This window comes from Ceratosolen solmsi, unplaced genomic scaffold, assembly GCF_000503995.2.
Source record: "Ceratosolen solmsi marchali unplaced genomic scaffold, CerSol_1.0 scaffold47, whole genome shotgun sequence".
Classification (NCBI taxonomy): Eukaryota; Metazoa; Arthropoda; class Insecta; order Hymenoptera; family Agaonidae; genus Ceratosolen; species Ceratosolen solmsi.
The window spans coordinates 2,232,857-2,245,854 of record NW_011948419.1 but is presented as its reverse complement, the minus strand read 5'-3'; the positions used below and the strand labels follow the sequence as shown (position 1 = coordinate 2,245,854).

Sequence of the window (12,998 nt, the reverse complement as noted above, 5' to 3'; positions counted from 1 at the left end):
ATAAAGAATTTTGGTTATCAACAAAATATTATTACTTATTGTATTGACATTATTGTTAACAAAAATTGCAATATTGTTACTATGCATATGCATTGATGGAATTTTTGTATATACTTTACAGATGATATTAAGTATTTATATTCTTCATATAAATTTCTCTGAGGTTGAAATCATCTTTACAAGTTATATATTTTTTTCCATTTAAAAAAAATTTATAATTCGTTCTCAATCTTCACAATCGTAAAATATGAAAACATTAGAGCAAATGAACGAAATATTATTTTTTTATTAAATATGAAAATAATTGTGCAATAATATTTCGAATGTAGTACACCGAATTATTTAGTTATTATTTTTTCCGCAAAAATCTATTCATATTTACGTAATTAAAAAAAAAAAAAAAAAAAAAAAAAAAAAAAAAAATAGACAAAAATAGAAAAAAAAAATAGAAAAATCACATGATATACTTTCAATTGTAATATTAATCATCGCAGAACAAATAACCTTGGAAATAGTTACACCTTAATTATTAAAGCATACCTGTGTATCGCAAAACTAGTATGTTCTATATATTTGTTTAACTTTCATAAGTGGTAATATTTACCTTAATCAAGATTCACGTTAAGAAAGACGAATGTTGTAACAGACAAAATATTATACTAAGAGAAATGCTGAAGGTGATAGAAAATAATTGTTAAAAGTATTGAGCACAACTTTGAAAGTGTCAAATAAATTAAATCAGTAACAATATGGACTAAAAAGTGTTAAGTTACCGTTGGTACAGTTTTTGATTATCGAAACTGAAAATTATATGACAAAGATAATTCTAATCTCTTAATAAGCTGTTAAAAATTTAAAAATTTAAAATATATAGATTATAGAAATTATTAATGCTAATGCACACATTATTTTTTCATTGTATATTCAGGAAACAGACTAATAAATATCTGAAATTTTTATCATATAAATATAAAATTGAAAATAATTATTTATAATTCAGTGCTTTAACAACTCGTATTATGTAAAACAAGTAAAAATAAACTTTTAACGTCGTCAAGTCAGTTATGTATTCATATGTAAATTGCTTTATTATTGAGTTATTATAATATATAAATTTCACTTTCTATTAAAAATTTATTTGCAAACTGAATTATTACGTTGTTCGCTTTACTCCTGCAATGCTTGACTATAAAATCTAACTCTTTTGAAATAAATACAATTTATAAAACAACTTAAATAAATATACAAGTAATGAAAAGACGTAATGTTGATCATCGAAACTATTTATTATACCGATACTTAACAATATAATACAAACAAATCGAGCAATTATCATTCGCTGCTTTACGCAATTCTATGCGCAAACAAAGTGCAATATGTTGACAAAGCATGTCTTTTGCACTTTCAATTAATTTTAACAAAAACTTTTAAACAAACTATTATTAATTAACTATTCCTTTTTGCTATTCGATATATTCGTAGTTGTACATATAAGTAGCATTACTTTAGAGATTTGCATTTACGTCAGAGATCTAATGGGAATATAATTTAAGATATACATTATAGCACACATGCACGCAAGCGTGCGTGACGTTAGAATATGTGCGTGGGAGGAAGAGGTGTGCAATAATACATTGTAATAGATTATAATAAAATTGATGTATACGTCATTCTTACTAATATCATATGAAAACGAACAATTTTATTTTATTGGCATACTAGTGAAATCAGATAAATCAAATTAATTTAGTGAAAAGCAGTCACTAATTTGCTTAAACCATTACCCTATTACGAACAGAAATTTTAACTTCCAAATTATAAAATTATTGTGAGTTTAGATTTATAGAGTAAAACTAAAAATAACAGAGATAACATGTATTACTATTAATCAGTGACGTTTATTCAAAAATATAAGTATTACTACTGCTTAAAGTATTGTCATCTCTAATCCACTTTAAACTTTACAATGACGAATAATAGTATTTTTATAATAACAATACACGAGATAAATGGTGGCTTTTGTAACGGTAACATACATAAAATATGTATAACATATAATATAAGTCGTAAAACATAATTAATACAATAGAATGAAATGTAATTATAATAACATAACGATAATATTCGCTTAATGAGTACTCTTAACAATATTGGGGAGAAAATATTAAAAATTCAAGGTTGAAGAAACGAAGGCAAATGGTTATGTTAATAAAAAAAAAAAAAAAAATTTTTTTTTTTTATCCCTCCGAGCGTTATCTTAATTCTCTACTAATAATACTTTTAAGTCGCGCAAATCAAATCATACGTGCATACCAGTGAGAAAATAATAAAAACATAATAATTGTATGAAATGATGTAGAAGAAACTTTTTACAAAAGGTGCGACGGAAAGATGGAGATTATATAAGTGAAGTTTACATAATTATTAATTTTGTCGTAATGACAAAGTATTTTTACTTTTAACAATATAATGAAAAAAGATTGATAGAAGTCATTCGACTTTTTACGTTCGAACGTATAATTTTGTATTACATGTGTATCTTATTAAAATTTTATTCTTTTTTTTTTGTTTTTTGTTTTTTTTTTTTTTTTTTTTTTTTTTTTTTAACAATATATTGCTAATATACCATTTTTCATTTAAAATTATTAGTTATGAATTTTTCGTTGTCTGAAAAGATAATAATGAACTTAATAATTTTAAGTAAATTTTTAAACTGTAGCGATAGGTAATAATTTTGAAAATACGTAGGTGATGTCAATAGTACTACAAATACCATAATAATTCAATATAACCAATAATATTAATTTCTTATGTTTTCCATAATATTTTCTGTTTTAATCAATAATATTCACAACTGTAAATATTATTCTTCATAATTAATTTTAAATAAACACAGAGGCGCGTATGATTTATTATTTTCTTACCGTTTTATTGCCGTGATTTAAATCCAAAACATTATAAAATAAATGAAAATTACATTTATTCTCCAAATAAGGATTAAGTATTTCAACTTTTAATTTGAATATCTAAAGTGCAAACTTTATTCATTGCAAATCATAGAAAGAAGGACCTTTTATCATTTAAGAATCTCCCAATAAAATTATAATTTGCCATGAACTAATTAAATAATAATTTTTAATATTCATTAAACTCATATCCAAGATTATACTCTGTAATACTTATTTTAATTAATACTAAAATATATTTGGCAGAACATTTTATTCAAACAAAGTATTTTATCTTACACTTATATTTAGTAGATTATACGTTTATAATCTTTAAATATATACTTGGTTGATAATACTTTTTCATGCGTATACTTTCTACACTCGTTTCAGCACGATAATTCAATATTTTAATGAATTTTAATCAAATTACGATCTTCTACAATAATCATCCTATAACAATTTTACTGCTCGTTAATTTTCTAACTAATTATCTAACTCCCTTCGTATTATATACAATTTGGATAATTTGACAATTTATGTAGCCCTCAAAGCCATATTAATCAATCGATTATCACCTGTATAACTCAAAATAAAAAGTAATTTCATATTTTCAAAAGACTTTGCCGTTAATATACGGAAATTATGGGGCGAGGGTGGATGGGGGGTGGATGAGGGGGGGGGGGGGGGGGGGGGGGGGGGGGGGGGGGCGAGGAATAATCGATCTCGGGCATCACTTTTATAGAAACTTGAAATAATTATTGAGCTTGAAAGAATAGCGACATTAATGTCAAAGTGGAATAACGGACTCATAGGACATGGCAGAATCGTCGTTGATGCTTGAGCCATGGCGAGCGTGCGCCTTCATGTAAATTATCGGCGATCGAATCCCAGTGGCTCCCGTGCACGTTTTCCCCATCGTCAACCACGTACGGCGTCACCACCTCCCACAATAATCATCCCGATTGCGCAAAATCTTACGCAAACGCGTGCTTCATTTTCTTAAGAGCGTTGGTGATATGAGTGAGCTCGATATTAAGCTGCGAGACGGCGCCCTCGAGCCTCTCGACGCTATCGAGGACCTCGACGGTCTCCGTGTGCGGGTTGAACCGGACCTCGAATGGCCGTGACATCGTTGCTACCCAACGACGGAACTTCTCCTTCGCGTCTTCGAAGCTATTGGCCACGTAATAAATTGGCTGGTAGTCCTGGTCCTGATTAACAATAACAGACGATACGGTCATTACTGGTGGCTCGGGTTGGGTCTGGCTGTATCAGCGACAGTACATTAAGTAACGCGATAAATTCACAGAACATTGAGCTATAGCTTTCTTACTACTTATGAGCTAGCAAATTGGCTTATGAAAGATCACAAGACAATTACGTTTATTGAGTAATGACTCGGGGGAATAGGCTATGCTTACCTGATATGGCTGCACAGCGGTCGTTGAGGGCTCGAATGGCCGATGCTCGCATGTGTCACCCAACGAGTGCAGGAGCTCACCATAAGCCGAAAGTAAGCCGGCCCCATAGGCTTTGGTGTCACTGCCTTCTTTACATAAGCCAAACTCGACGGTGAACCAGTATATCGTCGAAAGCTTTTCGATCTCCTCGTCACTGGCGCCCAGAGAGGCTAAGCCAATTTCTTGAGAAAATTGAGCGAAACTCGGATCGGCCAGCAGCGGCATATGCCCAAGAAGTTCGTGGATCGCGTCGCTATTGGTAATCGAATTTAATGATTTTTCATCGCTAGTTTGACTTTCAAGCGCGTATTTTGATAATTTTTTTTATTTTTGCTATTGTTGTTGTTGTTGTTGTTTGTTTTTTTATTTTTTTTTTTTATTTTTTATTTTACCACCACCACCACAACCCCCCGCTCCGCCCCGCACCGCCCCACACCGATAACTCGTGACTTTAATTTATATTTATATACCACAATGGGCGTATTTTATCTTACGATTGTACAATCTGATTGTATAATAAAGCATTAAATCGCTTAATTCTACTGGGAAATAATCATTTTTATGTACGAATAAGCAAAGCGACTTCCAATTAATAACGCGCTAACTTTGTAACTCTATTGAACCCTGAATGTCACGTACACAATACATAATACATATTTTCCTAACACCATGCGATAGCTTACTTTACCCTATTATGTTTGCTCGTTAAATCAATAACATTTCAAATTGGGCTGTACGTTAGATTTTGATCGATCAGAAGCTTGGCACATGTATTGCAAAATCAGAATTCCCAAGTTAAATTGCATCGACCCGTGCAAGAGGAAGAACGATATTCGCTACTTTGTGCTTTTGCCACGAGAAGTGAATTATCAACGCCATAGTATCGTTAAAAGCCAATTAGAGTTCCATCACAAGCTTAGAGAGATGCGTTAATATTATTATTATCGTTCTCTCTGTGAACCAACGGACGAGCGAACGAGCAAAAGATGCCACTTTGGACGGCTATTTCAGTCGTAGTCAGGCTGGCCCCGCGCCTCGTATTTTATACTTTATTAGGCACTTTGATTATATTAAATTTCACAAAGTCATTATTATTTTGACGCTTCATTTCGTGCTGATTACTTGCAAATATAAATTGAATTCTCGTCTAGTAATAACTAGTAATAACTAGCGCAAGGCAACAGCATTCTTCCACTTATCATCTCGAACTTGAGTATTTTTGAATGCGCATTTTCAAAGCTCGTTAAACATATTATCGCTACGAAGGGTAATTTTAAGAATTTTCAAGAATATCATTGTCCCACTTTGTGTATATAAAATTCTATAAAAATAACCCATCGGGAGTATTGTCATTTCTATGGATAACCCTAATTATTGCCACTCTGTACACAAAAGTCAATAATCACGTCGGTGCTTCTAATGAGAGTAGTTAAAAATGTTGTTAAAAATGTTATTAGAACACGAATTGTACCATAAAATTGAAAATTTTTCACTTTCATAATTTTTCACGCAGCAAAGCATCTATCTATGTTGAAAATATTAACGTTACGTAAAAGAAGGCGAATAGTAGGTACCTAAAATTTATGCCTAGCATCGATGCTCGAATGGAACTATTGACATTAAAATTGAAAATTAAGATAATGAAAATGCTTTGTAGCATGTACTCACGGTTCTGGCGTATGGTAGGGACTATTAATGTGGCGGATGTACTGAGTGCTTTGGAATATTCTAAAAGCGAGGCTCGATAAGAAATCTCGAGCAGTGAGAAGTCCGGCAGCAGGACGCAGCGTGAATCCCGTATTTTTCTTCAAGAAGTTACTCACTTCTACAAGCTGTGGCACGCAGTCTGACTTGAAAATTTTCTCCTCACGTAGCTTTTCGAAATTAGTATAATATTCTTTGCAGGCATACTTGGGTACAAGATCGACCAAAGTGTTGAATACACGTTTCCAAGTCTCATTCTCAGTTTCGGTGTATGGGATATTGGGAATTGGATCGCCATACCTGTAGGCGAATGCAACCTCGGCGATGAATTTCCTAATAAAAGATGGCGTCAAATTCATATGGTAAAATGTACTTTAATAGAGTAAAGAAAAAAAGAATGATAGAAAAAAGCACAAACATCTCTTCGTGCGACGAAAAAATTATTTAACAATCGACGATGTAAATGAAATTTTCTTACGGCGTTTCGTTCGCGGCGACAATACTACAGTGCGGATATTCTTATAAATCAATAATCAATCGGCAAAAATCTTACCTGCGCGCTCTGTATTCCTTATCGGCGAAGCCAGGGTGGCTCATATCAAGATCTGGCTCGTATTTCGTCATCAAATGATTGCAATTGTCAAGATCGGAAGCGTGACGTGGAAACCAGGGATCTTTAACCGTTACTGCGATATTATTCTCAGCGAGCAGTGTCAAGCCACCAAGGGACGAGCCTTGACGTAGATTTCTAATCAGCGATGACAGATTCTGACGATTCATGTTCACTTTCACCAACACGTCAAATTGTCCATCCTTCTTGGAGGGACGAGTTTCAATATGAGCTACTTGACCTTTAAAGTTCTCGATGGTCTTCAAAATCCGTGGCAATGCTGTCATACCTTCGCGTAGGCGCAAAACCATTGCGGCCGTCTGTATCGATTGATCGTCAGGATTCTCGGCAATCGAGCGCGCCAGGACAATCTCTTCCTCCGTTAATCCAAAATCTATAATTATTAAGCAATATGCCGGGCCACGTTAGATTACATCGATAGTGCACGTTCATATAGAATATTCTTTCCTAATTGTATATGAAGTATTCTTTCTGTTGCTGTGGGTGATTATTTGGCTCGATCCTTTCATTTTTATTTTTTCACGAATTAAAATATATTGTCGTAGGAAATCAAGTATATTTTAATATGAGTAGGTAAATTTTTGTTCGACGTAAATGAAACGATAGAAGAAAAAAGAAAAACGAAAAAGAAAAAGCCACATATTTGTAAATGAGCGAAACTGTAAATTGTCTAATAATTACACAAATTTCAAGCAAATTTTCAATAAAAACCCTACCTCGCTATAAAAAAAAGTTTTTCGATTAAAATAGAAAGTGGGGGAGATAATTTTAGAATTACGTTGAAACGAATCGACACATTTCAAAGACTTTTAGTCTAGTTATGAGACTATTTTAAATCCATTTTCGCGCATCAAAGGTAATAAATGTGTTGGAGAAAGGGAGTTGAGTGCTTCCATCCAAGTGAATGCGATAGCAAAGCGACAAAAAATCGGCAGTGACGCAAAGAATAAAAAGACATTAAATGCTTCATATACTTTATCCACCTACCAATAGCGTATGAACTTTTACAATTTGAAACGTAAATAAAGTCGTGGTGGCGTATGAAAGTAAATACAGCGATAACGTCAATTGCTCGGATAAAAATTATATATTTGTATATATATATATATATATATATATATATATATTGATATATAGATATGTGAAAAAAGGTCAAAAGGAAAAGAAATAAAGAAATTTTATTTTAAAAATTTTTACAAATTATTAAAGTGTTATTGATTTCTTTCAGGCATATTGAAATAAAAATATATCGACATTCTTAGCCGAATAAAATAGACTGAAACGTTTTTATTCTCATAGTTATGTTATATATAATAAAATAAATTCCAAATTAATGCTTTTATATAAATATTGTAAAATACGTTTTTCTCAAATAAGGCAATTCTCAATGAAAATACTGTACAGAGAAAAAAAGAACTTTTATAATAACATGTACAAATTATAAATGTTAAATATAATTTATGTTTTGATATGAGCTCGTAAAATTTAAAAGTGAAAATTAAAGAAATTTTTTGGTGCATATTGACGTTTACGCAATATGACAAAGGAAGGTCGATGATAGACCAACGTAACGTAAATCTATAACTCAAAATAATTTAAAGTTAAGCTAAGCACCCTTGACGCTCTCATACAATCTACTCGGATACATTTACAATTGATCTTGTGACAAAAATGTTTTACACTGTATTTTCCCTATACAATGACTTCAAATACTAATTAGCTGACTTTTAGTGCTTACCACCGTACTCTTTCTCCTCGCCATCTGACGATGATGCTTCAGCTTTGGCTTCTGGAAATTATATAACAAATACTCATGCTCGTGCCAAATATAGCTGCTCAAAAGTTAAATAATAATAGTCAAAAGCTACTCTTAACGTAAATGTTTAATAAGATGCATACCGCCTTCTTTCGCTGCACAAGCGAGAGTTTCTTGCTGATCGTCATCACTCGAGGATCCCGATGAAGTTTCAAATGGCTGATCATTCTGGATTTGATCATTGATTTCAGGATCAGTTGAATCTAATGTTACAAGCAACAAAATATCACATGCAACGCTTATGTCGCGCGATTATAAAGATATTCAAACGTACTTTTAGACTATTGATAACAAATTTTACTACTACCTTTCTACCAAACAAATGATGTTTATATTTTCGTTTAATAATACAAGCAATTATAAATCTTAAAATTATTTATGTGCGCGTGTGCGTGTGCGTGTGTGTGTGTGTGTGCGCGTGCGTGCGTGCGTGTGTATGCGTATGTACATGTATATGTATATTAATAAATTATTAAAATTCCTAAACATTTGTCTAAAAATAAATTTTTTTACATAAAAATACATTTCAGCGCATACATTGATTAAAACTTATAATGCATCATTTATCATTATTGTTCACGATGCGCGTATCAACGGTGCGTATAAATAAACAATTAAGTAACACCGAACTCGTGCTTAGAAAGCGATAAATTCGACTTACCGTTGGCTCGCTGACGTGCCTCTTCCAATACACTTTGCTTCGTTTGTTTGACAACTAATGATTCAAAGCGAGCATCGTCTACAAGGGAACGACGTCTTGCTGGATATCCATTCTGCACAGAAGAAAAACAAAAGATAAAGAGATGTCCAATATCGTTGTAATAATTTGTTAATACGAAAGAGTTTGTCGTTTATGAAATTGAAAGGAGACAAATTTAAGGAGTATTCGATAATTGATGGCGCAGAGTCATCCAATAAAGATAACTTTATTCCAATCTAATTGGAGAACTAAATTCTAATCCGAGACATTCATGTGGAACAATTGTGAATTGAGCAATACAGGGGCTCTTGGCAATTAGGTAAGGACAATCGCGGTAAAGGCGAACCCCATTTCCGTTAGATAACGACCCTTTACGCTTAGATTGAGAATAAAAGAAAATAATGCGTGGAAAATGGGAATGACTTTGTAAGTCAGAAATACACGAGCACACATGAGAGTGAAGTAAGGCTTTTGTTGTTGAAGCACGGAAATGAATTTTACTTATTTACCATCAAAGTTAAAAATAAATTCACAAAGAATTTAGCTATTCATTATTTTATACTCAACTTATTAGCCAATATCGTCAATTTATAATTGATTTATTGCTTTATTCAATAAATACGATAGGTTAAAAGTGCCTCTATAATTATCACAATTATATCTTATAATTATTACAATGCAATAGCTTATAAATGCCCATATGATCCCTCATAAATCCAAATTCTACAATTCCGTCTTGCTGTTTACATATCCATTAAATGATCGATAAACGCCCAAGAGTAATGGATTTATCAGGCATGCCTCGATGAGCCATAGATGAGCCTAGAATTGGCGTGCAGAAGCTTTCAACGAGGCATATTTTCCATATATATATATATATATGGAATTTATATATTTTTCGTATTTATATATATATTATATATATATATATATATATATATAATAGTGGCACCTTCGGCTAACGCTCTTCTTTACAATTGGTGCGCCACTTCTTTCGCGGCGTCCGCAGAGATAATTGACGGCACCGTCTGTCCTAGGTAGTGCGAATGTCGAGGCGAAATCAATCGTCGTCGATCATAATCGCGAGCTAAGACACTCGTCCAGCTCGGCAAGTCACCGTAGCAATGGGTACACGGTACGCGGCTTTGCATAAGTGGGCCAAGTACTACTCCTCGAGAGCAATGCGTCCGAATCGTCGGACGATGAGTGCGCGAGTGTGATTCTTACGCCGTACGGTTTATGTGTGCGAGTATGTGCCGTTCCACGGTTGCTACCCTCTACTCAATATTGCCTTCGCTTTCATACTCAACTCGATGGAGGAAGTAAAGGAAGGAAATGTCGAAAATTCGCCTTACATCGATATCGTCTTAAGAAATTAATCGACGCGTCTTATAATCATTCGGATGCATTCTTTAGGTGCAAGAAGATTCGACCATCGGTAGACCGTGGTGATTCATTGTTGGTGACGGCTTAGCGTCAATTAGCTAAAAAAAATTAATTAAAATACATACTTCCTCGTTCGCTTCAAAATTATATTAAAAATAGAGTCCAAGTATCTATTCTTAATTGATGTGAGTGAAACATTCGTGATACAATGAACAATTTAACTTGAGAGAATGTAAGAAGTGGCGTCGATTGATTTCTTAAAATTATTAATTCTTTCTTACATAACTGTTTATGTAATTAGTAATCGTGCGTAATTTTATAAAATTATGCTGAAAAAAAAAATTTATCAATATATAAGTAAATATTATATAAAATATAACGGACAAGTATCGTTAGATAGAAAATATGCAAACTATAAAATATTCTTTCGACCGATTGAAAATCGTTTCACGAGTATAATTTATGACAATATATAAAAAAAACATAATTACGTTTTTCTTTTAAAGTAGTCATTGTAACTTTTTTTCTAACTTTTTATTATGGATACGTATGGATTTCTCGACCTATCGTCGTCTTACGATAAATGGAAAATTTATAGAAAATTTATAGAAAATTTATGGAATATTTCTGAATATACGTGGAAAACTATAAATAACATTAACAAAAGATCGAAGATGAAAAAAAAAAGTAAATAAATAAAACAGAACTAACGTTTTCATTTAGCTTCAACTTATTTAAAATATAATAATCTCATGATGTTTTATAATTTTATAATATTAATCATAAGCGCTTTCGGTGCTCTTTTCGTTTCGAAATAAAATTAAGCTAAAGCAGCCCACCGAACGCGAACTTTAAATTTTCTATACGAAAAATCTTAAAAACAGGATAAAGTGATATTCGCAAAAAAAAAACAAAAAAAAGAAAAAAGAAAGAAAACCAACAATTTAACAAAATATAGTTATTATGATTGCTTATAATTGCCAGTTAAAATTATATATGTTTCAAAGGTGATTCACTCTATATATATATATATATATATATATATATATATATATTTCGATATAACGACTGTTTTTAGAAAGAAAAATAGCTTTTTTTTTTTTTTTTTTTTTAATAAGCGCAGCATTGACACAATTATGTTAATTGGTAGAGTTTTGCCAACTAAGCACAGCATGACGTCTCGAGACTATTTTGAATAATTTAATTCTCAGAGTACTTACAGCATACCACATATTAAACACGCATTTAAGTAGCCGTAATGCACCATTGAAAGGCAATTAAGATGTACGCTAATGGGAAAAAAATTCGTTAATTAAGTCTATAATCTTAAGATAAATAAATCGACGTATAAAGCTCTAAAAGTGTCGTATGAGCGGCAAAGTTCCGCTTCAAATCTAAATCAAGCTTTACGGTCAATTTCCAAAAAGAGGAAAACAACACGCGCCGCCGACGTTAGTGCGGCAGGATCGAGAGCGGCTCGCAGAGAATAAAGAGCTCGACAAAACAACCGCGAACACAAGGAACGAGGGAGGGAGCGCAGCGTCCGCACTGCCCATCCGATGCATCAAGATCACATAAAGATAGTGAACAACGATGATTGTGCTGTGTACCTGAGGTAGCGGGGGCGAGCCCCCCAAGATACAACGATATAACGGTTCGTTCGTTACCGCGGTACACGTGAGAGACGATTAGCCTCGCTCTTACTCACTCTGTCGGCTTCAAGGAGACGGCACGCGCCTTTTTACCAGCTGTTCGTTTTGTTTTTTCATTATTTTTTTTTCTCTCATTTTATATTTTTTGTTGTTTTTCTCTTTCTATTAATTATTATTCTAGTTTCTTTTTTTTTGTTTTGTTTTTTTTTTTGTGTGTGTTTTGGTTGCACTGTTCCTTTAGCCATCGGCGAGCTCCTTCTTTTTTCTCCTGTTTCTCGATGCGTAAGTTTTGTCGTGCGAGCCTGCCGAGCGAGTCCGATAGGCGAATCGTATACTCTATAGCTTATTCATAATTGCGGAGCACCGAGTTGTTGCAAGGACGATCGATTTCTCAATAAGATCGAGGTGGTGTTCAATGCTGTTGGTCGTCGACGTATGCGCACCTCGGCGTAATATTAAGATCGCGCATTAGACGGGCCGTGAAGCGGCGAAGGGGGAGAAGAGAAGAGAAGAGGAGTCTCGAGCGAGAAAATGAAGAGGCGAGTGAAATATTATGCCCCCGAGATGGTAATTGAAGAGAATCGAGTGATTTCGTTTTCGCCGACTTGTCAAATTAGATTTGTGCAGAGTTTAGGATTTGATTGGCGGAGGGGATGGGGCGGGGCGGGGTGGAGGGGCGGGCGGGGGGGGGGGGGGGGGGG

General features: G+C 33.3%; 1 protein-coding gene across 1 annotated transcript in view; it reads right to left on the bottom strand.

The window, feature by feature from the left end:
- Positions 1-3,906: 3,906 nt before the first annotated feature.
- Positions 3,907-12,998, bottom strand: part of ple (tyrosine hydroxylase ple) — a 13,922-nt gene continuing 4,830 nt past the window's right edge. Inside the window, exons 2-8 of the mRNA XM_011497456.1 lie at positions 9,221-9,332; positions 8,643-8,762; positions 8,482-8,532; positions 6,666-7,116; positions 6,077-6,445; positions 4,370-4,661; positions 3,907-4,159 (exon numbers count right to left, since the gene is read on the bottom strand). Of these exons, the coding sequence (XP_011495758.1) occupies positions 3,923-4,159; positions 4,370-4,661; positions 6,077-6,445; positions 6,666-7,116; positions 8,482-8,532; positions 8,643-8,762; positions 9,221-9,332 (1,632 nt within the window). The 3' untranslated portion in view covers positions 3,907-3,922. The remainder of the gene's footprint in view (positions 4,160-4,369; positions 4,662-6,076; positions 6,446-6,665; positions 7,117-8,481; positions 8,533-8,642; positions 8,763-9,220; positions 9,333-12,998) is intronic.